The sequence below is a fragment of the Thermothelomyces heterothallicus genome (assembly GCF_042370625.1).
Source record: "Thermothelomyces heterothallicus CBS 202.75 unplaced genomic scaffold P884_scaffold_4, whole genome shotgun sequence".
NCBI lineage: Eukaryota > Fungi > Ascomycota > Sordariomycetes > Sordariales > Chaetomiaceae > Thermothelomyces > Thermothelomyces heterothallicus.
Window position 1 is genome coordinate 574,078 of NW_027192565.1, and position 27,096 is coordinate 601,173.

The 27,096-nt window shown below is 57.4% G+C and overlaps 10 protein-coding genes across 10 annotated transcripts; 6 read left to right on the forward strand and 4 right to left on the reverse strand.

The window, feature by feature from the left end:
- The first annotated feature begins 260 nt into the window (after positions 1-260).
- Positions 261-1,124, forward strand: P884DRAFT_256112 (uncharacterized protein). The gene has a single exon (XM_069441042.1). The coding sequence runs from the start codon at positions 298-300 to the stop codon at positions 820-822; it is 525 nt and encodes a 174-aa protein (XP_069300034.1). The 5' UTR covers positions 261-297; the 3' UTR covers positions 823-1,124.
- A 4,481-nt stretch (positions 1,125-5,605) lies between these two features.
- On the reverse strand, positions 5,606-6,216 carry P884DRAFT_94574 (uncharacterized protein). Its single transcript, XM_069446189.1, has one exon. It carries the CDS (start codon positions 5,942-5,944, stop codon positions 5,639-5,641), a length of 306 nt encoding a protein of 101 aa, XP_069300035.1. The 5' UTR covers positions 5,945-6,216; the 3' UTR covers positions 5,606-5,638.
- Positions 6,217-6,223: 7 nt separating this feature from the next.
- Positions 6,224-7,167, forward strand: P884DRAFT_290119 (signal transduction histidine kinase). The gene is made up of 3 exons (XM_069444040.1): positions 6,224-6,417; positions 6,478-6,650; positions 6,876-7,167. Exons 1-3 carry the CDS (start codon positions 6,391-6,393, stop codon positions 7,141-7,143), a joined length of 468 nt encoding a protein of 155 aa, XP_069300036.1. The 5' UTR covers positions 6,224-6,390; the 3' UTR covers positions 7,144-7,167.
- Positions 7,168-8,265: 1,098 nt separating this feature from the next.
- P884DRAFT_267524 (uncharacterized protein) lies at positions 8,266-9,270 on the forward strand (the record flags this gene model as incomplete). Its single annotated transcript, XM_069442119.1, has 1 exon — positions 8,266-9,270. The coding sequence occupies one exon, from the start codon at positions 8,266-8,268 to the stop codon at positions 9,268-9,270; it is 1,005 nt and encodes a 334-aa protein (XP_069300037.1).
- A 691-nt stretch (positions 9,271-9,961) lies between these two features.
- P884DRAFT_297467 (uncharacterized protein) lies at positions 9,962-11,804 on the forward strand (the record flags this gene model as incomplete). Its single annotated transcript, XM_069444518.1, has 3 exons — positions 9,962-11,009; positions 11,067-11,273; positions 11,344-11,804. The coding sequence occupies 3 exons, from the start codon at positions 9,962-9,964 to the stop codon at positions 11,802-11,804; spliced, it is 1,716 nt and encodes a 571-aa protein (XP_069300038.1).
- Positions 11,805-13,757: 1,953 nt separating this feature from the next.
- Positions 13,758-15,153, forward strand: P884DRAFT_94664 (uncharacterized protein). Its single transcript, XM_069446190.1, has 2 exons — positions 13,758-13,872; positions 13,925-15,153. The coding sequence occupies exon 2, from the start codon at positions 14,144-14,146 to the stop codon at positions 15,056-15,058; it is 915 nt and encodes a 304-aa protein (XP_069300039.1). The 5' UTR covers positions 13,758-13,872; positions 13,925-14,143; the 3' UTR covers positions 15,059-15,153.
- Positions 15,154-16,794: 1,641 nt separating this feature from the next.
- On the reverse strand, positions 16,795-18,490 carry P884DRAFT_237893 (mitochondrial 54S ribosomal protein uL24m). Its single transcript, XM_069440059.1, has 2 exons — positions 17,905-18,490; positions 16,795-17,820 (listed from the first exon to the last, which is right to left on the reverse strand). Exons 1-2 carry the CDS (start codon positions 18,364-18,366, stop codon positions 17,083-17,085), a joined length of 1,200 nt encoding a protein of 399 aa, XP_069300040.1. The 5' UTR covers positions 18,367-18,490; the 3' UTR covers positions 16,795-17,082.
- A 2,029-nt stretch (positions 18,491-20,519) lies between these two features.
- Positions 20,520-21,600, forward strand: P884DRAFT_194152 (P-loop containing nucleoside triphosphate hydrolase protein; the record flags this gene model as incomplete). Its single annotated transcript, XM_069437806.1, has 5 exons — positions 20,520-20,590; positions 20,695-20,722; positions 20,921-21,118; positions 21,212-21,346; positions 21,448-21,600. 5 exons carry the CDS (start codon positions 20,520-20,522, stop codon positions 21,598-21,600), a joined length of 585 nt encoding a protein of 194 aa, XP_069300041.1.
- Positions 21,601-22,688: 1,088 nt separating this feature from the next.
- On the reverse strand, positions 22,689-22,907 carry P884DRAFT_193667 (uncharacterized protein; the record flags this gene model as incomplete). The annotated part of the gene is made up of 1 exon (XM_069437773.1): positions 22,689-22,907. One exon carries the CDS (start codon positions 22,905-22,907, stop codon positions 22,689-22,691), a length of 219 nt encoding a protein of 72 aa, XP_069300042.1.
- A 1,443-nt stretch (positions 22,908-24,350) lies between these two features.
- P884DRAFT_290125 (transmembrane amino acid transporter protein-domain-containing protein) lies at positions 24,351-26,953 on the reverse strand. The gene is made up of 4 exons (XM_069444041.1): positions 25,550-26,953; positions 25,224-25,389; positions 24,558-25,130; positions 24,351-24,456 (listed from the first exon to the last, which is right to left on the reverse strand). Exons 1-4 carry the CDS (start codon positions 26,630-26,632, stop codon positions 24,428-24,430), a joined length of 1,851 nt encoding a protein of 616 aa, XP_069300043.1. The 5' UTR covers positions 26,633-26,953; the 3' UTR covers positions 24,351-24,427.
- Positions 26,954-27,096: the final 143 nt, after the last annotated feature.

The following is a 27,096-nucleotide window of genomic DNA, read 5'->3' on the forward strand; positions in this document are numbered from 1 at the left end:
CTCCACGTCGGCGCGCTCATCGCGTCCGAGGCGCGCGACGCCAAGGGCCAGGGCTGGCTCGTGACGCGCGCCAGCTCCACGACCAGCCTGCCCGTCGAGCCCGAGAGCTACCGCGCGCGCGGGGCCGTGGCTGGCGGCAACGGCGGCAGCAGCAGCAGGAGCGCGTGGAACAGTCGGCGCGGGAGCAGGGACTTTGCGGCTGCCGGTGCTCGCGGCGCAGCCTCGGTGCCGTTCACGTCGCCCGCCCACAGCCGGTTCGCGAGCCGCAGCCAGAGCCAGGCCAGCCTATTTGGCGGCATGGGCAACCGGACCATGACGCCCGAGGAGATGAGGAGGGCTGACATGCTGGCGCTGACGGAGGACGACCCCAAAGTGGTGGAGGATTACTTCTCTAGGGTTACGGTGCCGACCAACGAGGACGGGACGATGCCGACATTTGTGGGGTTGGACGAGGCCCTCGAGTATGGCGTCGTGGACGGGCAGGACGAGCAGGAGACCCTGGCGGAGGCCGAGGAGTACGTCCGGGAGCTCATGAAGGATAGGGGCATTCTGGGCTGGCTGGTGGACAAGATGAGCGGGCGCGAGGACTCGCACATTGAAGACGAGCCGGCCGTGGAAGAGTATGAGGCGGACGACTACGACGCGTGGAAAGAAGCGGAGCGGGATCGACAGGAGAGGCGATCAGCGAGTTTGAAGAGGCTCCAGGAATGCACAATCATACCGTTAGATTGCACTAACGACCCGCCTCCAAAGGAAGATCAGGGCATATTGGGCGATGCTTCGTGGCTTCTGAAAGTGGCTGCGAAAGCTCTCTTTGCGTGAGAGAACAGGGCTAAGAGAAAAAGGGGCCGGGGGGGTGGACGGTTTTGCGGGACTCGATACAAGGCCGAGACCGGGAGCAGCTAGCCGGTCTACGCGTTTCTACTATACTACTACAGCTTAATAGTGAAGGAGACGGGCTCTGGAGCCGTCTGTCGGACGACCTATTTTCCACCCCAGTTTGGGGTGCGGGGGCCGGCATTTTAACAGCCGTGGACAGCGTTGGGAGCTTTGAAGTTGCATTTCTGGAACCTGCCTTATCATCGTCAGGAAGGCGTACAAGCCGCCCGTCTAGTAATAATACGCTTTTTATCAGCCTACGGTCATCATCATCACCACCTTAGACATGCCGAAAGCCTCGAAATTGAGGGGGCAAACCGACGAGAGCAGCCGGAGCGAACGCGCTAGGCACCACCGGTCCGGTCCAGTCCGGTCTCGCGGCGGAAGCAAAACCCGTCATCCTAGACGCAATCCACCGGGTTGTCGTCTCTTCGCAAACCGCCCAAGTCGATAAACTTGTCATTGCAAGCCCGCTTTTTTCGCACAGAGCGAGAAGTATCAGGCGCGTCTAGACCTCGGGCCAGCCCCACACGTTCGCTCCCTACAACGTTGTATGCAGGCGTATCCAAGGCCTTCCGCGGCCCCATCCATCACGACAAGTACGTACGACAGGCAAAGCTGGTAACAGGTCAGAAGGCTTCGGCCTCGAGAAGGCCTAGACTGGTGCGCTCAAAGCCCCTGGGTGCCCGGGCGGTGGGGAGGATTGACTGGAGGCAGCCGGCTCGAGTCGAGAAAACAGGTTTTTGGAGCAGCTTCACCATGCAAGTCGGTCGCGCATGCATGCTCGGCAGGGCATTGGAGGCATGGTCTGGGCTTTGCGGAGTCGCGTGCTGTTCGTCGGTCGAAAGCGGAGGTGGTGAGAGAAGAAGGGTTTTTGGGCCGGCGGCGGAAGCCCGAGAAAAAAAAAAAAGAGCGAGTCGCGGGGCCCACGGTACGTGAACTGGCTAGTTTGAATGTCTCAGGAACCGACGGCGACAAGAGACGGAGGGTCCGTAACGCGTCGCTGTAGCGTGCGTATATGGGCTTTCTGCGCAGCTGGTGTTGGATGACCTCAGTGAGGTGGAATAATCTCTGTGAGAGAGGGCCGGCTTGGGGAGCAACGCTTTGTATTTTAGCGCTCCTGAGGGTCCTAAGCGTTCCACTAACAGATCTTCGCAGGAGGCGAAATTGTCTCGGATACACCAGGCTTGGTTTGGGGTTGGGGGGGTTGAGGGGGGAGGAGTCGGTTCATTGAGAACGCATTCTAAACCAAAGCAGCAGCGGCCCTCCGTTTGCGGAGAACGGATTGTACTCAGAGTACGGGGTACAAGTGGATACTTAACTAGCTCAGGGTCACCGTTTGTGCTTTGGAATAGCACCTAATCACCCGACGCCAATCTCGGTGAATGAAGGCGGCACGCGGTCTGTCTTCTTTTCCTCGAATTTCACGTTAGCGACGACGTTCGGTCGAGGATAATTTCGGGAATGGGGCATTTATTCGCATGGTGGTTTCGAATGGGGAGCGCGGACCGCACAATCGGGAGTTGCCCGGCTCCGACGATTGACGCCGGCTTTGCCCCAGGCACCGGCCCGGCGGTAAAGCTAGTTATCGGCATCTCTTTTGACTTGCCAGGGGTTTCAGGGGTCTAGTTCTGCGGTGAAAAGCAACGGAGGACTCCGTAGTGTAGCAGCAACAAACGGCACTCCGTTTCGCGAGGTCGGCGAGCTGCAGCGTACCACAAAGCCCCGCTCTTAACAGGTCGCTGGTGGTATTCCTGGCGGTACTGCTATCGAACGTGCCGATATCCGGTCATTGGGGGCACCACCCTCTGCAGTCCCAAAGAACCCCTGAAAGGACCCCCACAACGCTGGCAAGATGATGAACCCGGCCCTTTCTCTTCGACGTTTCCCTCTCGACGACCAGATCTTACGCAGTATTCTCTTTGGAAAAAAAAAGGGGGGGTGGTTGATGCAGCAGTGAATTTTTTCTGCTGTCGAATAACTATTACGCGTCCGCTCCGCGGGCGGCCCGGTTTTCGGTTTTCGACCTCCCGGTTCCGGTAGCCGTGTGCTGCTCCAATGACGACAGTTTGCGGAATGACGTCGGGGAAACAGATGAACTCATGCTGCCCCACTAAAGATTGGAAATCGAACAATCATGGGCGAGGCGGGGTGAAGAGGATCCACACACAGGTGGGTTCGTCTTGGCGACCAAGCCACCGGTCATGCTCGTTGCATCCGCCTTGACGAAAACGGCATGTTCGTCTTGCCATCTTGAGCCATCTGTGCCGCGTGCGGGAGGGGAGGGATGCCAGCGAGGAAGTTCAATTCAACCTCCCGGGGGGGGGGGGGGGGGAATGGATAACGGATTGGCCCAGATGACAAAATAGACCATTAGTATGGGTGCCAAGGCCATATAGCCCGCTCCTAGCTTTCGTGCTTAAGAACACCAACGGTATAGTTAAGTCGTCCAGAGGCTGCGACCGGTCTGGAGATTCTCAGCGTTAATGTATGTATGTATGTATCTACACGTACTACAGTATGTAGTGTCACCGTAGCGGAGTGTATGTACACTACTAGTTGTGTCGGGTCATCCAAGGTTAGCATCCAGGAGATTGGCGGGTCTGGCCGAAGTTGTGGAATGTGCTAGAAACACGCGGCCACTTGCGGCGCGAGAAGTGCTCCTTGCCACGGGTTTCACCTCCGTGACTTCGTCTGGTCGCCCTGGCTGGGTGCAGCGAGCCGCAAGTTCCGGTTGTGAATGCACGACGTCAGATCGATGATCTCGTGAGCTTTGGGTTAGATATATATGAACTGGAATGGAGCTAACCGGTCCCTGCATGTGTACACTAGGCACACATTCACCCCTCCCTGCATCCTTTGGTTTCTACACCACGTCCACCTTGGAACATCAGACCATAACTTAGTGGTCGTATTCGACACCGTATCGCACCCAGGAACCTGTGTACTGTATAGTATACAACGTGGGAAGTTGCCAGCGTTCCTCGGCACCCGGCGGCCGGCGGGTGGATGGTTGCTCATTTCTCTCGCGCATTTGGTGCCGTTGGATGGCCGCATTCAAATGCAAGGAGCCTCAAAAAGAGCAAGTCCTGGTCTGTAGGATGGTTGAGGCCAAGAGTCGAGTACCAACTTTGGGATGGGTGCTCGGGAGACAAGACGCTGGGGAGAGAGGCAGTCCGTACAGGGACCGCATGGAGCCGAATGCCACCGCGGGACCATCTGGTTGTACTGTTACGGTCCAAGGCGTCGATCACCACCAAGGGAGCGGCCCATTGGAGTTTGTTCAATAGTGGACGCAAAGGGTTAGGCACCAATTGCCTGCCTTACACCACCCTACCTTACACTACACTTGAGACTTAAATATGACCGATGAAATGGGTGGTCTTTTGTATGGCACCATGGCTGTACGGAATATATGCCTAGGTAGGGTAATTCTCTAATGTAATAATGTATTCGAACGTAAATTACATTTGTATGAACGTTAGGTAGTAACTGTAAGACCCCTCAAGACGTCAAAGGTGATGCTGCGGGGTTGTGCTCTAGTTAATTGCGGGGCCGTTTGAAGCCGGCGTGTGCCCGTTGGTTAGCGGTTCATCAATGCTAAGATACGGTGTATGAGATGCCGTAGCCTATCCGTACTGCGTGCCATACGGAACACTCTTGGGACATACTACAAAGTGCTTAACCATCAAAGGGGGGGAAATCGAGCAGACAATGTAATCAGCTACACACGTCGTTTTAATAGCCTCTTTGGGGTGGTCTCAAAAAATAGAGATTTTGGTGCGTTATGTCGCCATTTGAGGCCTAGAGGTAGTGCTTAGTGCCGTGCTAGATAATGTGTCAGAGGATTTTTGTTGACAGTGACAGGTTGTGCACGATGATAGGAACGAGACCAGAAACTCAACGGACCTCTTATCCAACGAAAACGTGTGCTGTATTTTTAGGGGTCCAAATCAGACCACTTTACGTCATAGCCCAAAACGGTAGTGGTAGCTGCTCTGAGCCCGCGGACACCTTGTGAAAGGAACACTAGTAATCCGTACTCCGTACCAGTAGAGTGTTTTCTAGTGCTGCAAAACACTAAGGGCACTGCATGCTGAGATAGCGGCCTGAAGATCCGGTTGAGCTATCACCGGAGCAGGGACTCGAATTTCGAGATGGGCATTCAGAAGCAATCTTGCAAGCGGGAGGAGAACCCTGAACATCACTCCAGCCCAGCGTTGCCCAATGCTGCGAAGGTATGTGCTGTAATCTGTACAAAGCGCTTGTTTCAAACAAGCAACTAGCCAAGCTCAAAACACCCGTTTAACTTATTAGTTAAGCGACAGCAGAGAGGATGCGGCCCTTGTGGTTTGGGACGTGCACCGCAATTTTGAAATAATCGAAATTGCCGCAGGCTTCGGGCATCTAACTCGCTATTCTCCACATTGTCGGTACGTCATTGTACACTCTCCGCCACCAAACAAGGGCCCTTACCGAGTGAAGGTCCTGATCGTCCACTGCACTCCCCACTGCCATTCAGCCCTCCACTTTTGCTCATCCCTTTTGTGGCCGTCTTGTTGGTGAGTCTTGTCGCTTTGCCCGCGTGCCAGCGTGCCAGCGTGCCAACGTGCGCAGGACTGGCTGCTGGCGTGCCCCTCCCCTCTCACCCCGCCATGAAATTTCCCACACTCCATCATCACTTTTGCTGCTAACATTGACGATCTGTACACGCGAAGACCCCGAATCGGGCCTGTGTCGGTCATCCAACGCCAACGCGTCAAACGTCTGTCGATTCACAGACACCCACCCTTCTTGGAGCAAATCGAGCAACAGGTTGGAACCCCCCACACTCTTGCTCCGGTCTGGGTCGCTGCTTGGTAGCCTCTTCCGTTGACGCGCGAATCAGCCTCAAAGACTTCCCGAAAGCCTCTTCCCTGCCCTCCACGGTCCCTCCCGGACGCCGAATGCTGAGGAGCGCTGCTTTGCCGCCTCCGTTTGGAAACCTTGCCAGTGCCCTCCTCCTTGTGTCTGTGCTTTCCATATCGATAGACGCGGTATCTTTCTTGTAAGCCAGATTGCCCATCTACCCCGCGGTGTCCTTTCTTCCCTCATCGGTTACGTGGGCTTTCGTGTACACTACCCTCTTCCATCATCATCACAAGTCACCACCATCACCATCCCCCTTGCCACAACCTCTCGGGGGGAAAACCCGTCAGCTCCTGTTCGTGCCCACTGCTCTAAAGCAGCACGCGACCTTTCTATCCCCGCCTGCAAGAGGACCCCCCTGATCCTCGGAGAGGGAAAAGCACGGGGACTTGGGACAAGCGCAGCCTGCAGCCGTAGGGCAGCCGACTGCTTGTCCTTTTTTTTTTTTATTAATCTCCGCTGTCTCTGCTGTGGACTGCCTCTCCTGTCCCTAGCCTTTCTCTGTCCGGCTGGGTTCCTTGCTTCACCAGCCAACTACTACCCCACTTCGTTCTGCTCCCCCATCCCGCCCTAAGAGTCGCCATTGTGTGACGCTCCGCAAGCATGCCTCCAACCCCAACCGACGATAGGGTCCGTATCTGTTAACTCGCAAGGCTATGCTAGTTGCTAACTTGAGACGTCTGCTCACAGGATAGCCAGGAAGTCGACGAGATGCTAGACTTCGGAGATCACGTCGATAAAGCCATCTTCTCGCAGATCCTCGAGATGGACGCGGACGAGGATGATCGCGACTTCAGCGCGCCCTTGGTTATGAACTTTTTCGAGCAGGCGTCGGAGACGTTTGAGAAGATGCAGATTGCATTGTAAGTCGCACATCACCCTATTTGCCGGCCTGGCTCTGCTGCCCTTTCTGCTGCCCTTTCTGGGCGTGTTCACTCGCTCATCGGACCGTCCATTCCTGACACGCTGGCTTCCTCCGCGCTTCCGTCCCACCGAAGCCTCACGGACCGTTTCGCGCGCGCGACCAGCCGCTGAGCAAAACAAACAAACAAGGGTTGGACTGACGGCGTTCTGGTATCCATAAACAGGGACGAGAGCAACCTTGACGAGCTGTCTAAGTTGGGCCACTTCCTCAAGGGCTCCTCTGCTACTCTCGGGTTCAACAAGATAAGGGACAACTGCCAGATCATCCAGCAATACGGGCACAAGTTGACCGTGGAAGGTGAAAAAGAATCCGACGAGAAGGTTTGCCTGGAAAAGATCGCCGACGCTCTCAAGAAGGCCAGGGTCGACACCGAGACCTTGAGCAAAAAGATGGACGAGTTCTTCAAGAAGCCGGATGAGGGCAAGGAGTAGTAGCTGAAGCTTCCCCTCGAGCACACTGTTCGCCTCGATCCCGACGGTTGCGACAGCCCTCCTCGGCAGACCGATAGGCCGTCGGTCGGTGGAAGCGGGACGAGAGTGGCCGTGGGCTTCCCTGCCGCTGGCACGGGGCTGGGCGCGCAATATCGGCGGACGGGGCAGCAGCGAGCAGGTTGGTTGCTTCGATGGACAGGGCGGGGTAAATGCGAAACCGGTCGGTTGGACCAGGTTCGACGGGGAGCGAAGAGATCCCACCGGACAGAAGGGCGCCGCCTGTGAACCTCCTCTGCGAGACGTTGGGGGGTTGCAAGGTGGGGCCGAGGTATCACGCAGTTCTGCGCACAGCCTGCGGGTTTGCACGGAGGCGACCGATCTGTTGGGGGAGAGAAAACATTTTTGCGCATCACCTTGGGCCTGTTTGGCGGTTTGGGGTCTGTCATGGTGCAGTACATAGTCTCGAATTCCGGCTCTGGCCGCCCCTAAAAAAAATTCTGATGGAAGTTTCCGCGGGGCCCGGAACCTTCTGCCTGATGATTTTACAGTGCTTTCGATGCGAGATGCCTTGAACGGTTCGAGTGAGAAGCGTGTTCAATCAGCTCACTCACTCATGAGCAAGAGCACGGGCCACGAAATCGGTTTTTTGTAGTCTTTAAGTTATGCAGGCTGGGCGACCAACACAGGCTACCCGGCGGATGGGGACCACTGCACCTAGGGAACTGACTAGCTACTCTACTAATGTCTGTCAACCAGGCAGTTCTTGCCTCGTCACGAACGGCACAAGCCCTACGGTCAGCAAGCGATTTAACTAGCAGCCCGCATATTTACTAAGGTATCTTACTTGCCGTCACCACTCATTAGACCAGCAACCTGACGACACTCGTCATTTACCGCGTTAAGCTAACGGATTCACCAGCGAACTCGCCGCACTCACCAGACATCCCAGATATGGTTCACTTCTAACGAAATCAATCGAACTTCGCGAGAGTTTCTTTCGGAGGAAAAAGAAAGAACTCCGGCTTTTTTTTCCCTCCAAACAAGAGAAGAGATGAGAAGGAGAACCAAACGACAAACACAAAGAAGATAAGACACACAAGACAGAGAAATTAAAATAAAAAAATGCCACCAACCCCGGGCACCCTCAAGAAACCCGTTCCCACCCACTTCCTCTGCATCCCCCTCGCCGCCAGCCCGGCCGCCCGCGCCCAACTGGCCGCCTCCCTCTCGGCCTTTCGCAGCGACGTCTGCGCGTCCCCTGCCGCGGGCGGGTTCGATGTGCCCTTCGACGCGGTCCGTCCCGTCGGGACAGTGCACCTGACGCTGGGCGTCATGAGCTTCCCAACGCCGCCGCCACCGCCGAGGGGGCGCACCGACGCGGTTTCCGGCGGCGGTAGTAGCGGAGGCGATGGTGATGGTAGCGGTCCGGAAGGGGAGGCGCACCGGTCGGAGGAGGGAGGCCCTCGGTCGGCAGGGCTGCAGCGGGCCAGGGAGGTGCTCGCCGGCATCGGGCTGCGCAGCATCTGGAGGGAGGTGGTGCGCGGGAGGCAGGGGGATGCGGTCCGGCGGCTGGAGGGGATGGCGCAGGGGAGGGCCGGCACCGGGGTGGTGAAGAAGGAAGGGCATGAGCGGGAGGAGGAGCGGGAGCGGCGGGAGGAGGAAGAGGGGGGGGAGGGGGAAAGGCCGAGGATCACGCTCAGAGGCCTGGCGTCTATGCAACCGGCGAAGAAGGCGGCGGTGCTCTACGCTCCGCCCGTCGACCAGTTCGGGTTGCTCCAGGCCTTCTGCGAGAAGGTCAGGGACGTGTTTAAGGAGGCGGAGCTCATGGTGGACGAGGGCCGGCCGCTTCTCTTGCATGCCACTGTGGTGAATACGACCTATGTCAAAGGGAACCGAGGCGAAGGGGGTGGCAGCAGGGGCAATGGTGGCCGGGGCCGGAGAGGGGGAAAGAAGTGGGAACGGCTGGTATTTGACGCGAGAGGTATCATTGACCGCTACGAGGATCAGGTGTGGTTGGAGAACATGCCGCTGGATAAGGTGGCGATATGTAGGATGGGGGCGACGAAGATAATGGTGGACGGCGAAGAGGACGAGGCATACGAGGTAGAGGCCGAGGTGAACTTCTAGTGTGCGGTCCCATGAACCGGGACAGCACATCCGGGTGTCTGGCCTCTCGGTTGGCTACAATACCGTGCACACCACCTTCGCCATAGCTAAGTCGCAATGTTGCCCTTCCCCTGAACGAGGCAATCTTCATCAGGGACGCTCAGGGACGGGCAGGGCATGGGCCGGACCCACTTTAGTTCCTCGGGCCGCCTCTTAGAACCACTAAGCGGCGGGAGCTCGGGCCACCCCCGCAGTTCAGATCTTAGTGTATGGACGAAGTATTAGTTACTCCGTACGGAGTAGCGCTGGCTGAGAACACACAAAAGACCCCCTGGCCACGAAATTGGGTAAGGCTGATGAGGGGGGCTGAAGTTCCATCCAGCTGCCTGGCGACCAAGGCGAGCCAGGCCGCGACAAGCCGGCGGCAAGTGCACACCTAAGCCAGCAGGCAACCCGCAACACCAAAGGTTGCCTGCATTCCTTACGTATATCCGGGTTGGTAAGCAACGTCTGATTTCGCATCACCGTCACCACCGGTCGAATCAACAAAAGATGCGGTTTGAAATCTGCAAATCCCTCACGCACAACTCCCTTGGCCGACACGTCCGAGAACCTTTCCGCTAGGTGGCAGAAGATTACAAGTAGAACACACACACACACACATCCAAGCAAAGCCAGCACTCCAGTAGTTTATATAACTACAGTATCGAGTATGCCTCCGCGAAAGGAGATGTCATCGCCAACGAAGCGCCGTCCGCCTCCAGGCGCTGGGCCCAAAGGCAACAGCGCCAGCGGCCCCCGCTCTCCTCCGCGAACATCCCGCACCTCACCATCCGCCGCGAGGAACACCAGCGCCGGCACCAAGACTGGCAACAATTTCACCACTACTTCCGGAGCTAGCACAGTTATCGCCCCGCCCCCTCGAGCTGCTCTAAGCGGAACCTCCTCCCCAACACCCGATCACCCGCGCAACGACAAAAACAGCCACAAACCGAAAGACAGCCCCCGCCTGGCCCCGAACTCCGCCAGCCACAACCGCCCCCCCTCACCGGCGCTTCCTGTACCCCTCGAACAGCCAGCCGCCTCGTCTTCCTTCCCATCCCCGTCGTCGAAGTCGTCGTCGTCGTCATCATCGTCGGCAGCCTCAATGGGCGACATGGAGACGGTCCTCCGGGAGAAGGACGCGCGCATCGCGTCGCTCGAGCGCGAGCTGGCCCTCATGGAGTCCGAGTTCCACCGGGAGTTGGATAAGCTCAGCGGCGCCGAGAGCGCGACGGCCGCCTTTTGGCAGAGCAAATACGCCGCGCTGGAAAAGACGCTCGAGGGCGTGCTGAGCTTGCAGCAACAGCAGCAGCGGCGGCGGCGGCAGCAGCAGCAAAAGTCGGGCCGAGACGGCGGTGGGAGAGGTCAAGACAAGTACGCTGGGTCTGGGAAGGATGACGGGGACGTCGACGCGGAGAGTGAGCACGACCGAGACCGGGACACGGTGAGGGGCATGGAGATGGCAACGTTGGCCAAAGAGGGCGAACTGAGGGAGGTCAGGGCGGCGTGGGAACGGGCAAGGGACATGCTGGGCAAGAAGGAAGACGAGGTGGCCGAGCTCAGGGCCCAAGTCAGGGGGCTCAAGGAATGGGTTAGCCACAGCACCAGGGCGGACGTCGAGGCCCAGACGAGTGATGAGGTGTTCGGAGAGGGTATGGCCAAGCTGGGAAACGGGTTGCAGAACTGGGTCCTGGTAAACTTTAGGCGGGCAAAGATCGGTGAGTGCTGCAGTCCCCCGATGTCAGGGGCGGGCGGAAGGCGACTGACGGCAGCAGACCTCTCTAGTGCGGATGAGGATTCCATATCGGAACTGTCGCGTTTGGTGCCCATGTACGAAGAGCTAGCCTCGGCCTCGAAAATCCATTTGCTTCAGTCGATCGTGTCGCGGTTGCTTGTGGAACTCGTGTTTGACGCGTACTTTGTTGGCCTCCCGGGCGAGGCGGCCGGGCAGATCAAGCAGGTGGAGGCGTTTCTCTCTTCAGGTATGATCGATTCCCCCCCCTTCCCCCCCGGCGGGCCCGGAATGGAGACAGGGTGCTCACCATCACACAGTTTCGTCGCCCGAATCCATCAATCAATGGCGCTCTTTCACTCTGACCATGCTCAAGAGAGATGCCACGCAGAAACTACAGACCGAAACGTCGGCGGTTGTCGAAGCGGTCGTGTCCAGGGTCAACAAACTTCTGGACTCGATAACAAGCACGAATTCGACAGAATCCAGAAATCAGGGCTTACAGGCACTGGTCAACAGCGCCATCGAGCTGTCGCGGCTGCTGGCCGTGCAGAAGGCGGTCTTCAGGATCGAGATGCCCGAGATCCTTCCCCACCAGCGTATCATGTTCGATCCCGAGACCATGGAAGATATTGGGGGCGAAGACGAAGAAAGCCTGATGGACAGAGAGATCTGTTGCGTCACATTTCCAGGAATTGTCAAGCGGGGTGATCAGAGCGGCGGGCATCTGCAGTACCGGAATGTCATTTGCAAGGCAAAGGTTCTCTGCAGTCCAGAGTGAGACGCCTTGGTCTGGATCGCTCATGCTAGGTTACTAGGACTCGGAGAAGCTAAAATTCGGGTTCGATCCCTGTCAGCCGAAGGCATATGCCCCGGGAATGGGTTGCTTCAGGCCAGATTTTGAACTTATCGACTGCTCCTGGCTCACTCCAGGGGCTCCGATGAGACTGCCGGTCAGTCATCCCAAGTTCACGTCGGTCTCTATGGCCCATTATCAATCCCATCTTTTCAATCGATAGATAGCAGACGGGCCGTCGGGGAACTGAATCGCTTCAACTATACGGCAGTCAACCGTCTAGCGCCGACCGCCCGTCTATCGGCAAGATACAGAATCTGGCGGCTACGCCAAGAGGAAGCGGGGAGGTTCCGATGAGACTCGGAGCAGAAAGGACGGGAAATAATTGGCCTGACAGAGCTTCTTCGTTGGGTCCAATCTATGCACTCGTTATAGAGCTGCATTCGCGAACCATAGCCGATGCGCAGTGCTACCGGTTCGTCCGAGCATGGATGGAGGGGATGGAGGAGATTCGGGCTTGGATCGTACTATGGCCAATCGATCGTATTTGAGGAGGGAGCGCCCCGACCCTCCAGTTTGGAGAGTGACCATTGCTCTCGAGCCGACATAAGCAGCCCCCGAAGCACAGCTCGAGACCGGCGTCCGCGTGGACTCGGCACGGCGTCTTTGCTTTGCATAAGCCTACAGATAGCCTCGCCAACCTTCAAAAAGCCATTTCCCCCCATCACTCGGCCGTGACTCGGCCATGACTCGGCCTCGGCCTTTTGCCCTACCGATCACTGCATTGCCCTCTAGATCCTCCTTGGGTGAGAAGATGCGAGCATTCTGCATGCGGCGGCGAAACTTTCGTTCTATGGGCTGCGTTCTTCTGCTTGAGCCTGTTCTGCTGAAGCTGTAGACATAACATGTCAATGACCTAGGCTACTCGAACGAGAACCAAATCTCGCAACGCTTGCTTCACCTAGCGGCTACTCGCTCTCGTGCTGCATGACGGAATTGACCAGCCTCCAGCAACCAGGGGAACAAAAGATGTTGCCAAGCCAACGAATCCGGTGACCGGCGCCATTGGTTGCGGACACTAGTGTCCTCTGGATTGCGTAAGGGAGGTGAATCGGTGCCCGGCACGAGCACTTTCCGCTGTGGGAGCTGTGTGCTTGGAAAATTGTGCCCTACTGGCACCTTGCTCACACATCGAGACACCCCACGTGCGTTCTGCGGGAGTGCGGAGAGGAGACGGTGGTGTGCATTCAGACTTCCCGGTTTCAACTCTGGACGACTTCGGAGCAACATAGTGATTGCGAACCTCTCGAGGCGTGTCACCAGTTGATAGGCTCTGCGCAGTGGGTGCACTCACGGCCTGTCGGACCTTGACTCGATTTCTCGCATCTGCGGGGAACGTTCTTTCATGAGGACTTCGCAGGATAGGAGCAGAGCAAACCGGTCTCGGTGGTACTCGATTTGAGCGAACGCGAAGCGCGTGAAGCGCCGCCGTGGGACAGGCAAGCCGGTATGTATCGATGAGATTTTGGGTAAGAATCTGGGTGCTTCTTTCCGCGGTAGCACTTGCTTGCATACAGTTGAGTCGGACCTGAGGGGTTGGCATTGGAGGCTTGCCCCCACTCCCGCTACATACCGAGACCCCAAATGCCGGGTACCCTCGAAACGCATCCCCGGATCAAAGTGCCTGCCCGGTTGCTAGTGTGTAGGTGACGCACCTTAGCGTGCTGACGGGACGGGACGTACAGATAGCGCGGGCCTATATGGTTTATACACCGGCCCGCGGGAAGACGGAAAGAGCAATCCTGGGGACCAGAAATGGGAAACAAAGACTTACCTGGCAGTGGTACAGGCCCAAGGCGAGCACTTTAATATCGACCCCGCCCAGCACAAGAGCCTCATAGAACACCACTGGGATTCTCTAATCCTCAAAGCCCCCATCTGATCCCAAGTATCTGTCGCAAACCTCGGCACTACTCTGGCGTGTGCTGTCCACGTTCCCAACCCGGCCGCGTATCGTCCTGGGCAGCGAGCGATTGACGCCAGTCAACCAGCGATAGGAAAGTCAGCGGAGGTGTTGAAGCAAGCCACAGAATTGCGACTCGCACTCCTTCAAAAACCTTATCTTCTTTGGCGGGCTGCACCTATCGTCGAGCCAGTGCTTGTCATTCTCGGCGAGTTTCTGAGCGCAATCTGCTCTGAGTGGTATTAGCAAGTTCGAACCCCAATCAGCCCGGCTCACCCCCACCTTCAAAATCACAGCCTTCCCAACAGCACCAGGTGCATCCGTCCTGATCAGCCGGCCGCCTGTCCGCTGTGCCACCGTCATGGCATCCCACGGCAACGTCGGCGCCCAAGCAATTCATAACTTCATCGAGCAGCACAGAAACTCAGCGCCTGGTTCCGAACAGCTGCCACACTTGCACCACGGCGATGACCCCCGATGGGCCCCAACAGTGACGGCCGCCGATGTACTAGGCAGTTCCGATCGTTCTCAGGACGACGACACCCTGTCTGAAGGCATGACCACCTCGACTGTAACGTCAGAGACGTACACCACCATTTCCCGCTCCCTCTCCAGCAATACCAGCCGAGGGAGAGAGACGACAGGCATCACCACGCCCAATGACAGCCCCCGCTTCCCGCCATCGGTCGTCGGTCTTCCGCCATTCCAGACTCAGGCTCTCAGCACCGTAACCCCTGGCCAGACCCTCTGGTGCGAGTTTGGCGAGCTCTTGGGCTGCGCTGCGACCTTTCGTCTCGATGACGAGGCAGGGTGGATTGAACATCATGTCGACCATCTGAAAAACAAGTTCCCCAAGCAACTCGTGTGCTGGTTTTGCGATCATGTCCCATTCGTCGCCGGGCGCCCCGCCGAAGCCTTCGCCAATTTCGTTGAACGCATGCAGCATATAAGGGAGCACATCCTCGGCGACCACCGTCTCACGAGCGAGTCCATGCGGCCCGACTTCCATCTCGTCCGACACCTGTACCAGAATGGTCTCCTGGGTGAATCAAGGTACAGGCAGGCCATGTCCTACAGCGAGCTACCGCCTGCGTTCCGCTTGCCAGGTGACCATTCAAGATCGCCGCCATCATCGCGTCAGCCACTCGGCCAAAGGGCTAGGGTGCAGTTCCACGATCTCGACAAGGAAGAGCGTCGTAGACGAAGAGAGAGACAGGCTTCGGACCGCAGACAATGGGGGATGGAAACGAACAAACCATTGGAACAAAACACCTGATCTGGTAATTGCACGAATGCGCCAACCCGTCATTGCGCGGCCAGGTCGATCGCCAATTTCCGTTGTAGGAGTGGATTGGTGCTCCTTGAATTATGACGCGCTTGCGATAACGCGTCTCGGGTGATTTTCTACCGGGAGCTCGAGCCCAGCCGTCGCCCCACCGACCCGAGACCCGGACTCCGGACCCCCGATGCTGGCCCGGCCGAGCCTGACCGAGACAAAGACTGTCCGTCTTGTCGAGGCCGTCATCATCATCGAAGACCGGAACCTTTTCTTACCCACTGCTTGGAGTTGTTTCCGATGGCGTTGCCGAATATTCCGTGTCTTTTCTGGATTCTCCACCGATCCTATTTTGTTGTCTCGCCCTCTCTATACCGCCTCGGATAGCGGTGCGGCACAGCGATGAAGCTGACTGACGAAGAAAACCCGAGGGAACTGGCGACTGGAACTTCCATTTTGACAATGCTAGCTTTTCTCCTCCGGTTTACCTGAAGCCGGCCAATTCTCTTGCAATGTCGAGGGCGGTGATTCGTTTCGATGATTGCGAACTATATAATCTCTTTGGTTTGTCGGTGAAGGCCCCGATATCTTGATGACATCCAGAGTTCTTGGATGACAGCAAACACAACGATGCCTGGCAATTATCAGGACGTTAAGGAGAGACACAAGGCTTGAAACAATGGCTCTACGTTGGTTTGGTCAGTCGCATTTTGGATCACTCAGTTTCTCTTGAGCTTGCCGAATCTCAGTTGGCAGGAGGGCGCCTGAGCACGGACAGGGCCGTTTGGATCGCATCTAGCGCAGGCTGGTTAGCTTAGGATGCTCGTGACATGGTTTTCAGACTGATAGGAATCAGATTGTTGCCGTGCTCTTCACCAGTCGGTTGTTGATGGAGGAGCTCTAAGTCCATTTCGAAATTCTGGTGATAAGTTGGACACAGTCGGTAATCACCGCCGAACAGTTGCTCATACGTTGTATGCTCGCTGGCAATGGTTTGTGACCAAGGAAAAAGCACGGAAGCATAGAAAACCGCACCATCAGTGATTCTCGGAGGCGGAACAGACGAACCACTCCCTCCAAGTTCACCGCTTTGGGGGCGAAAAGAGAGGATAGGGCGGGCATTGCAAAAACAAAAAGTGGACATGTAAGTCACCATTCTGCCTTGTCCGTGGCGAAACGAACCAGTGAGGGGAAGACGGGCCACGTCCGTCCCACACGAATGGAACGACGAGGACATACAAGGGCCGAATCAAGACCTTGACTCCCCTCAAATACGAAGCCGCCCTATCTGGGGGTCACGCAAGCAGGCAGACGACCGAAGATTCCAGCGGCATTTTGCTCGGTGGCTTTCACGCAGGCTCGCCTCGCCTCTGCCTCGCCCTTTCCCCCTTCGCCCGAACTTTTGGCTCGGCCCAATAGTAAAGGGTAGGTCGAGAGTTCCATGACATACGATTACGTTCACTCGTTCGTAAAGTGTAGGTGCCCTACTCGTGCGCAGTTCAAGAAGTGCCCATTGCCTGACGCGTCTTACTATGTGAGTATGTAGGTCCGTCGCCTCGGTGAATAATTTTTGGTTTCTCATAATTTTCCCCCTTTGGAATGTCGTGCTGCCACAGAAGGGAAAGGGTTGCGTGTGACAGTGCACCTTGATGCGTGCAGAAGCCTGGCTTCGGTTCGCTACTGGTTGACCTTGTGTCCCCTTGCGAGTCCAATGAGATGAAGAGGAAACGGTTACTGCCCATGTAGGTCGGTTTCTCGGGGAAGCCTTGGCCGGGGGCTAAAAAAGATATCACCCATACACGCGTAGGCGACAAGTACCTCTGGTAGGTATGATCCGTATAGTAAAAGCTCTAATAGCCACAACTATCGTTACACGGAATAGGGAGCATGATTTGCCGCTGTTGACGGCCCTATGTTACAGTGTACCCCATTCCCCAGGAGAATACTCTGCATTCCCGCAAGGCATAGTCCAGTATCAAATCCCAACAAGTGGGCCCCCCGGATAGAGGAGTCTTGGGCCATCATCAGGCCGTAGGTTGTTCCCCGCCCGTTGTCGTCTGAGCATCTCCGCCGAGAGACAGCTGCTCGACCGCCTTCTGCACCTTGTCCACCTCTTCTGCTGCCTGGGCCGTCGGCGCGGGAAGGGCGCCCTGTGACCTGAGCAGTTTGTTCTTGGCGATGACCTCGCCAATCTTCTCAAGCATCTCCTCCGTGAGCTCGGGCTTGCCGCGCTGGCGGCGCAGCTCGCGCATCTTGCGGTTGTATTCTTGCAGCGGCAGCAGCATCTCCTCTGCCCGGGCGCCCTTGCGGCGGGCCTTCTTCTCGGCCTCGAGCGCCTCGACCTTGGCAATGTACTCGGGCGTGTGGCGGGTGCGGAACTTGGAGTACTTGTTGCGCAGCTCGTCGATGACGGTCTCGGGCATGGGAGGGCGCAGCAGGGTCGGCACAAAGGTGCGCTCCTCGACGTCGAGGCGCAGCGTGTCGCCCGGATACTCCTCCTTGACCTTGGGCGGCGTCTTGGGCCAGGGGATCTGCACGTTCAGGCCGGGCACCAGCCGCGAGAAGAAGACCTTGCGCGTCGGCCGATCGTGCGTTATCCGGATGGGCTTGAGCTCGCGGATGATGACGTCGCGGACCGTGCCGGTCGCGGGATCTGGCAGCGGATGGACAAGCCGGACGGAGGAGATGGGGAAGAACTGTTTCATCTGCTGAACGCGCGGTGACCCGTGTTTTACCAGGAAGGACGGAACCTTGACGTTCGTCTGTTACCCGTAGGTGTGAGCATGGGGCAACGGGGGAAAAGAGGAGGGGGGGGACGGCCCCGGGCGCGGGACGGCGAAGCTTACAATGCCGACGTTGCCGTCGAGCTCGACAGTCATGGAGGCCTTGTTGATGTTGACAATCTTGGCTATTCGGCCCTTATATTCGCCCTCGGTAACGACCACCCTGTCGCCCACGGCGAGACATAGATACGTTGGGCCACCGGCCCAGGCGGAGCGGGCCGCTTTCTGCTCGTCGGAAATTTCGTGCTGGAGGAGGGCTCGATCGGGCGAGATACTACCCCAGTAGTTATGGAAATCGGATGTCAAATCGCTCACGTCGCGGTTCGGGCGGAGGGGCCCAAGCTCGAGATCCTGATGGCGGTTCTTGATGGCCTGGTTGAGTTCAAGGCCGGCTTCTTGTCTTAGAGCCTTAAGTTCCCTCATGTACGTATCCTTCTTCAAGCCGTTCAACTTGCGTTGCATAGCCTCGGTTCGCCGCGCAACCTGGCGCTCGGCCATGCGCACACGGCGAAGAATCTTGTCCATGGCGCTGGCGAGCGGCGGGATTAGGCCGCACTTGGGTCAATCGGGTTACCCAGCGGAGAGGGATCGACTCGGGAGCGCCGTCGCGTCCGTATCTTGTCGGGGAAAGGGGGGGGAAGGGGGGGAGCAATCCGCGGGGTTCCAGGATGGTTTGTCTCGAAGATGGTCGCGATCTTGAAAAGTTGCAGCGTCCCGAGCACCCGTTGGATCCACACTTCACCGCCTTGACCAGGGGAACCAGGAGTGCTTTGCGTTTTGTGCGACTGGCAGCTGGCAGCGGCCGGGCACCGCTTGACCCACGTCTGCCTGCCAAACTCGCACGTGCAGGCCTTTGCATCAATGCCTCAGCGCTCACTTGTGGCAACGGACATACTTGGATATGCCCATCACTACGGATAATGTTACCTGAGGTACGCACTGTACTACTACATACTCCCTACATAAGGTACTTACATACTTCGGGTAGTGCACTGTACAGAGTAATCCATACATGATTATGTGTGGGCAGCTCGAGAAGAGTAGGCCTATGCAAAAAAAGCGACTGCGAGAGAAGTGCACTGTACTATGTAGTTAGATGGCTACTCAAACCTCCACCCCAATTCCCGCATGTTGTCGAAGCCCTCTCCTGCGTCGAATGATCGCGATCGTGTGCCTTCGATTTGAGGCTGGCCCGCCACGACGGGTTGCCACGGCGCATTCTTTGTTTTCTCGGATTGCGCAGTTGCGGCTCTGGTGTCCTGCATCCCAAGGGCGGTCAAGCAAGTCCTATGGCCTCTGTCTCCCAGTAGGACTTTGTGGCCCACTTGCGGCCGAGCCACTCACCGCAGCCCCATCAATCACCGTGCCGCCCGTCTGCCCCAATAACAACGACTGCGGATGTTGCAGAGTCGTGCGGTTCGCGTCCGAACTCCGAGCTTGTTTCTCGAACGGTGCATCTGCTGACCGAGCCATGTATCGAAGTGCACAGCTGAAGTAGTGTACCGTCTGCGACCAGAGTACCTGCCCCGTACTGTTCGTCCTCCGCGGAAGCCAGTGATCCTGGCATGCTGGTCAACGAGGTAGCTGCACGAATCTGTGTACGTAGTTACTTGTCCATTATGTACATTATGTTCGCTGCACCCGTACCTACTCCGTAAGCATGGAACAACCAGCAATCCAGAGCCTCGGCAAGCAGGCGGCAGTGCAAAATCTCGAAGTTGAAGGTCATCAGAATTCCATTCACGTGTCATAAAAAACAGTCAAATTCTACTCTTTCTAGGGCACGGGCAGGACTGGCGAGAATGGTTCAAATACTCTGTACGGAGGTACACCGGTCAAGTGTCGACCTGACGCGCTCCGCAACACTTCAGGGGTTTCCACCCAGTTTCGCTGCCGAGTTTGCTCGCCCCGGCCAGCCTTCCTGCGCCCCGATCGACATGCATCAACAGAAAACTGACTGGCCTGTCCCCGGTTCAGACCACGCAGCCATCTGATGACGACTGCTTGATTCGCAGCCAGCTCATAGCTCTCAGAAGTGCATGAATCAAAGGGTCCATTTTAACAGCAATTCAGGGCGCATTCTCGAAGTTCGTCTCTTTCTCATTTAATTAGTTTTGCGTACGCCATAACTAGCTCGTCTGTCGTCGTCGTAGGTTTGGGCAAGAAAAACAAAGAGGCGGACACCTGGCACGCTTCACTAACGCCCGCTGTCACTCACACTACGTATCAGCTCAGGCCAAGCGAACAGCACTTGAGCACGCCCCCCCCAGAGAGAGCCTGCAAAGTTCTGACCACTCAGAGCGCCCCATTTCAGGCGGCAGCCCACTCTCCCCCGTTCTTCTCGGCCATTCCCCCAGTGCACCGGGCCCAGTCGCCCTTTCTCTTGCCATCAATTGCAGCGACCGCTCCTTGAGCACTTCCTCCACTTTTCAACCCTTTCCATCTCTTCTTGCATTCGCTGCATCGACGAACCGGTGGCTACTGTTACAGAGGGCATCGCCTGCCGCACTCCCTCACTCATCTGCGACCCGCGACCGCCCGTCGTGTTTTGATCTTCGCATTCGGCTTTTTCCCAGTTCCTGCGCCAGGCCTGCAGCCCATCCTGCTGCAGCATCATCAAACCCGCCCGTTCTCCTGCCTCCATCCATCCCTCACGCTACTCTCGCCCACCAGCAACCATGACTGCTGAGCTCCGCAGAAAGCTGGTCATCGTCGGCGACGGTGCCTGCGGCAAGACCTGCTTGCTGATGTGAGTACTCTCGCCTAGCCCCCCAGACCAACCGTGGGCGGCCCAGGGCGGCCGGCACGGTTGCCCGCCGTTTCCTCTCCAGTGCTGATATGCTTTGATACCAGTGTCTTCTCGAAGGGTACCTTCCCAGAGGTGAGTTTCTCTCCATCCCTTGCTTTCCCGCGGTCTGGGTGACAACCGCGGTGGTTTGGGGCTGTCTCGCTGTCGCAGACCGCCTCGAAACACCCGGTTATCTGAATCGTCTGGCGCCTGTCTTATTCAGCCTGCTTCCTCACCGCATCTAATCCGCATCGAAGCTCTCCCTTCCGAGAAAGCTAACGTGGAGTGCAGGTCTACGTCCCTACCGTCTTCGAGAACTACGTCGCCGATGTCGAGGTCGATGGAAAGCACGTCGAGCTGGCCCTTTGGGATACGGCTGGTCAGGAGGACTACGACCGTCTGCGGCCCCTGTCGTACCCCGATTCCCACGTCATCTTGATCTGCTTCGCCGTTGACTCCCCCGACTCTCTTGACAACGTCGGCGAGAAGGTTTGTCCATCCCAACGCATGGGTCCTTCCCTCGCCGAGGGCACCTCCCTGCACGCCGTTCTTGCATTTGCTAATGCTGCTCCTCGTTATTAGTGGTGCTCTGAGGTACACCACTTCTGCCCTGATGTTCCGAAGATTCTGGTCGGCTGCAAGAAGGACCTGCGCCACGACCCTAAGACCATTGAGGAGCTCCGCAAGACCAGCCAGCAGCCCGTCACTCCCGAGCAGGTAAGTCTCAACGAAACGATCTTGATCGGCTCGTATCAAGAAGCGGCCTTCGCGGCCGTCGTGCATGGTGGGAAGCAGTTGCTGACACGACACGGCTGCAGGGTCAAGCAGTTGCCAACAACATCAAGGCCACCAAGTACCTCGAGTGCTCGGCCAAGACCAACGAGGGTGTCCGTGAGGTGTTCGAGACCGCGACACGGGCCGCTCTCCTCAAGAAGACCGGGAAAAAGAAGAGCAAGTGCCTTATCGCTTAAGCGTTGACCGAATCGGAATGGCAGTCGTCCTGTTTTGTCAAACAGCTGTTGCCCGACTTCGAACTTCTTTACAACACAGGACGGCGGCCCCCCCTCCCCCCCCTTTTCTCACAAGGGGTTTCTTCACCTCTAGAACGGGAGATACCAGAATCCCTCACTTTTATCTCAGCCGGCCATAATATCGTCGAACGGGAAGGATCCGCGTGCCCCAGAGGATCACAAGCGGACATTCATGGCGAATGACGGGAAATGAGAATCGATTTTGGCAGTCACGAGCCGGGGAACGAGCGGACGCAGTCATGAGCATCGTGGATTAATCTGGGGTGACTGCCCATGCAAACCCCAGTCTCGGCTGGGTTGGGGAAGGTTTGGCGACACAACAGCTGGTGGGGTGGCATGCTATAATCCACACGTCCTCTTCCCTTTCTATCTTGTGTTTTGTTCTCTTGTCTCAGATTACTTGACGGTACTGCGGTTTCCGATTCTCGTTTTTCACTCTAGCTAGCTATCCATTTATTTGTCATCTTCTCTGCCGGACCTGGCCCTCGTGCCTTGTGCTTCGCTGGTGGTTGAGTTTTGGCTCTGTTTGGCTTTCCGGCTGACGGGCAAGATTAATCTACAATTCTCATACTTTGCTGGACACCATCACAGTGTCCGACTGGCTCGCTCTGCCAAACCCGCTTGGCCAAACAGTTGGGAAGATACCGTAAGGTGCGAGCGGTAGCGTGGGGTTCCCGCCCTGGCAAACTGAAGGTTGCTGGAGAACGGTGTCACGGATGCCTTGCTTCAGACGGTACAGAACGAAGTACGAACTCATAATCGCCTTTATTCAGCCATTTGAGCCCCCACCCCCTTTATATATGTATATATGTAATATCCGACCCCAATGTTTCTAGCTTGCTTCCGAACGTCGAGGTCTGCTAAACCATGCCCGCTCCCCCATTGTAAATTCAGCCAGCTATGATTCAAGGCACATAGCGGCTTTAAGTCGATCGCTAGAGACGGGGTAAGGAGCGCCGGGGAGGGTTACCGGCCAGTATGTACTTTAGTTGGGGCAAGTCTGTGGATAATAAACCCATGGTTAGTTATCACAATGTGTACGACCCCCAAGATGTACGCATGTGTATCAATGCAAGGTACGTGACAAGTGCTTGACCAGCTACCGCAGAGAAGGCGTCTGGAGTCGAATGATAATAAAAAAAAAGAGGGGCAAAGGAGTCAAGAGGACTTACGGCGCCGCAGGAATCGCACGACTTGGAAGCGCCGTCAGAGGCGGCTCCGCACTTGGGACAGTTGGATCCATGCATGTTGGCTTGTCTTGGTGGCGATGTTAATAGGATGGCAGGAAGCCAGATCTCGAGGAGGGTGTCCTTGCCTTCGGTTCTTTGTGATTTCGTATTCTTACTGTAGGCGAGAAAAAGTGAGCAGGGACGGGAGGATTCAAAAAGTCCGAGAGTTGAACACGAGCAAGAGCGAATGTGGGTGAGGAGCGGGGTCTTAAATCACCAATACCACTACTACGACTACCACCACCACCGCCGCCGCCACCACCTCCTCCTCCTCTCGACGCTTTCCCTCGTATAGCCCACACATCCACATATACACACGCATACTTGTCTCTCTCCTCTTTGCTCATGCTAACCATTTCCGGTCCTGCAACCTAACCCGTTATGCTGCAATCGGTAGAAGAAGGCGGGTGGATACTGGGAAAGGACCCCCCCATCCGACGAACCATCCGCAGGGGCAGAACCGCCACACCCACACGAAAACCGAACCAAAACCAGTCTCGACTCAAAGCAGGCTCAACAAATGTCCTTCATTACTGCCTCAAGTCCCCCTTGTCACGCGGACCACGTTGTTTTATCTTTGGCGGATCGAACCACCCTGCGAAACCCCTTTCCTTCTTCCCTCCCCCCCTTCCCTCTCACCCCCACCCTTCCTCACCCTAAGCCACCCGCTATATCTGCAACTCCTCTTGAACTCCCCCTATGCTTGTTCCTCCTCCCAACGTTAGAAACTGTCGAGTGTTGTGTGGGGCGCTCATGCCCGGCATAAAACACCTATCCTAAGTACATACGAGGCCGCGTCGAGGCAAGGTTATCTCCTGCGTTCACTGCGTTAAAAGCCACAGGCGGAGTCGAATCAAGGAACGGCCAGTCGTGGGGCCGGGGGGGGAGGGAGGGGGGGAGAGGGAAGAGGACACACAAATCAGCCAATCACTTTCCCCATCCCCGCCCCGCGCTGTGGGAGGAGAGCATAAGACGCGCGCTCCCGGACGGTGTACGCATGGCGGACGGGGATCATCAGGCAACGGATTATGTGGGTTCGGATGCGGGGTGGCGACAGGAAGGGGGGGGGGGGGGGGAAACAACGAAGCGGGTTTCCCCACGCCAAGGGGGAAGGCCCTTTTTTTAAACAACAACTTCTTGGTTTGTTTGCCTAAGCCACCAAAGCCAGACCGGATCTCGAGCTTGTTCCGCGGCGCAACTCGAGCGATAAGACTTGGTCAGGGAAGCAGGTGACCACGCTATTTGGGCGCTGGGGCGGCCGGGTGGGTTTCTGTTTGGTGGCAACAAAGATCAGGCGCTGTGTGACTTGGGTTGGGGGAATCGGAGATGCGAGGTCTCGTGCCCGGGACCCAGAACGCCATGCTGCCGAGATTGCATGGAAGGGTATACAGTTGCGTGGTTGAAGCTGCCAACGCTCCGTGGCTAAACCATGCCGGCACCTGGCTCCAAAGCGCTCTTCCGGCCGTCTATTCTATACAAAAAGGAATATACAGAGCCAACTCCGTACTGATACATATATTATTAGTAGCCTATGGGCGTCAGTAGCACTGTCTAGTGTCTCCCTCTCCTGTAACAACAACAGTGAGGTTAGCCGACTGGCCGGCACGACGAGACTTGAATAAAATGAAAAATAAATTCGAGTCTGGAGGGAGCAGGTTAGCGGCCTACCTCTGATCATCCTGGCTATCGCCTGTAGCATGCTCATGACCATGACGACGCAGCCAAACGCGGCCACCGCCCAGGCCACATAAGTCCTCCACGAACGCGTGGTGAGCTTGATGTAGCATAACGGCGGCAGGATGTAGGCCATGGCGGCGGCGCTGGTGCCGCCGACGAGGTCAAAGACGGAGCCCAAGTCGCAGGTCAGCAGGCTCAAGACCATGGCGCTGAAGACCAGGCTCGAGGTGAAGATGAGGTGCAGGTTCATGTTGAAGGGCTCCCCCGGGAAGTAGTAGTTGAGCATGACCTCGCGGCAGACAAAGGCCTCGAGCGGCAGGGTGGTGAGCATGTTGAGGCCGAAGCAGAGGCGGGCAATGTTGACCATGGTGTTGTCGGGGGGGAAGTTGTTGAGCACGTTGCCCTGCGTCCTGTCGCCGAAGGTGAGGAAACCGGAGAGGGCCATGAGCAGGCAGGCGACCATGGAGACGCCGGTGGAGATGTGGGTGACTTTGGCGAAGCGGTCGATGGTGGGTTTCTCGAGGGAGCCGTAGATCAGGAGGGAGTTGTGGTGGCAGACGAAGGCTGGATTCGTTGGTGGCGTGGTCCTTTAGTCAGGAAAAAAAAAAAAAAAGGCCGACGGAGAAGAACTGAGAGAGGCAAAATAACAAAACATACCGAATGATATCACCCCGATCGCCTGGAAGATGCCGTCGTTGATGACCAGCAGCCGCCAGTCCTTCAGCGACCCCCTCGCCTCGGCCGGCGCCATGGCGCCCTGCACCACTACGGTGATCACAATCACGGCCATGCTCACCAGCGCGAGGGTGCTCGCCTTGGCCAGCTAATCAGCCCGTTCCCCCGCTCCAGTCATTAGCCTCGTATTTCGCGGTCATGGCGACGGCCGCGCAGAGCAGCGGCGGCAGCAGCAGGAAGAGGAGGAGGAGGAGGAGGAGGGAGGGAGGGAGAGAGGGAAGGGGGGGAGAGGAAAAAAAAATAAATACCTTTGCAATGTCGCGGTACAAGGCCAACGGATAGCTCACGGCCATGGTGAAGACGATGATGACGGCCCTCCGGTCGGCGAGCAGGCCGAGGACGGGCATGTCGCGCAGGCCGGGCCAGATGGCGCGCAGGACGCTGGGGATGGAGTCGCCGACGATGACGCCGAAGGCGACCATGCCGCCAAAGGCGAAGGCCCACTGGGCGAGGCTGACGGCGACGAGGCCGGTGCGGCCGAAGCAGCGCTCGACGGTGCCCTGGAAGCTGCCGGCGCCGCTGAGCTTCGAGTTGACGACGATGAGGCGGATGGTCCAGTCGACCGCGGCCGTGAGCACCACCAGCAGCACGACGCCCGAGAGCAGCCCGGCCTGCCTGAAGGCGTACGGCTGCCCGATGATGCCGGCGCCGATGATGCTGTTGGCCATGTTCATGAAGGCCGCGGGCAGCGACGACTTGGGCCGCGCCCGCTCCGCCGCCGCCCACGACTCGGCGTCCTCCTCGGCCGAGAGCGTCTCGGCAACCGTGACCGAGGGCGCCTCGATGCCCGTCAGCAGGGGCACCCGTTGTTGGTGGTGGGTGCCGTGGTGGCCGGCGAGGGCGTCGTCAGCCTCGTCGTTGTCCACGTCGAAGCTCTCCCGGGGGTTGTAGCGGGTGTCGGTGTTGCTGTCATCGTCATGGTCGGCATGGTTGCGGCCGGGGCCGTCGTCGACGATGGTCGGGCGCAGGTCGAAGCGGACGCGGTTGGGAGTTCGAGGGGCCCGAAAACTGCGGTTGTTGTTGTTGTTGTGGTGGTGGTGGTGGTGGTGGTGGTTATTCTGGTTGTCGTGGTCATTGGTGTCGTCCTCATCGTGGGGGGAGCCCGGGCGAACTATAAGGCCGTCGTCGGCGTCGTCTCCGTTGTCGCCCGTGTGCTCGCCGCCGCCGCCGCCGGGCAGAAGCGGGTTGGTTGCCTCTTCGTCGTCGCCGCTGTTGTTATTGCTGTTACTATTGTTGCTGTGGCGGCGCCCGCCCGCGGAGGACACGAAATGGTTGCTGGACGAGTCGGGTCCGGCAGCTGCTGCAGCGCCATGCGATGTGGCCCTGGCCATCCTGCTGCGCTCAGGGCATTTTGCGCGAGTCGCAGGCCAGTCGCAAAGTTCCTCTGCCTCAATTCAAAGACCAGAAACTCGCTACAGGCGGGAGGTTGACCACGAGCGGGAGCTGTTCGTCCGGAGAGGTCTCGATCTTTGCGTGGCAGTGGAGGGAGAAGTTGGCTGTATTGTAACAGTGTAATGCACCTCAAGAAAAGGTAGGTTGGCGATTTAGGTAAGGCAGGTAGTCCGTCAGCTTTCAGGTCGATCAGCTAATGTTGCGAGTAAGTAATCCGTACTATCCGTAGTTATGTACTACGTATGATGGGTAAGTTTGACCCCCTGTCTGGGTATCAACAGGGGGCCTGACAGGCAGGCGCAGGCAGGAAAAACTGGTGGTAGAGGCACAAGAGGTTTTTCCGAGAGAGCCCTGGTCGGTACCTGGGCAGGGGGTGAAACTTTGGCTCCCTACCACAGTAAAG

Bases quoted from the DNA above. Each gene is read 5' to 3' on its own strand.
- P884DRAFT_256112 (XM_069441042.1), top strand. From the start codon at position 298: ATGGGCAACCGGACCATGACGCCCGAGGAGATGAGGAGGGCTGACATG.
- P884DRAFT_94574 (XM_069446189.1), bottom strand. From the start codon at position 5,944: ATGGGCAATCTGGCTTACAAGAAAGATACCGCGTCTATCGATATGGAA.
- P884DRAFT_290125 (XM_069444041.1), bottom strand. From the start codon at position 26,632: ATGGCCAGGGCCACATCGCATGGCGCTGCAGCAGCTGCCGGACCCGAC. The intron at 25,131-25,223 runs GTATGTTTTGTT...CAACGAATCCAG, and splicing joins GATCGGGGTGATATCATTCG to CCTTCGTCTGCCACCACAAC. The intron at 24,457-24,557 runs GTAGGCCGCTAA...TTGTTGTTACAG, and splicing joins GATAGCCAGGATGATCAGAG to GAGAGGGAGACACTAGACAG.
- P884DRAFT_94664 (XM_069446190.1), top strand. From the start codon at position 14,144: ATGGCATCCCACGGCAACGTCGGCGCCCAAGCAATTCATAACTTCATC.
- P884DRAFT_290119 (XM_069444040.1), top strand. From the start codon at position 6,391: ATGCCTCCAACCCCAACCGACGATAGG. The intron at 6,418-6,477 runs GTCCGTATCTGT...GTCTGCTCACAG, and splicing joins CAACCCCAACCGACGATAGG to GATAGCCAGGAAGTCGACGA. The intron at 6,651-6,875 runs GTAAGTCGCACA...ATCCATAAACAG, and splicing joins GAGAAGATGCAGATTGCATT to GGACGAGAGCAACCTTGACG.
- P884DRAFT_237893 (XM_069440059.1), bottom strand. From the start codon at position 18,366: ATGGACAAGATTCTTCGCCGTGTGCGCATGGCCGAGCGCCAGGTTGCG. The intron at 17,821-17,904 runs GTAAGCTTCGCC...TACGGGTAACAG, and splicing joins TCGACGGCAACGTCGGCATT to ACGAACGTCAAGGTTCCGTC.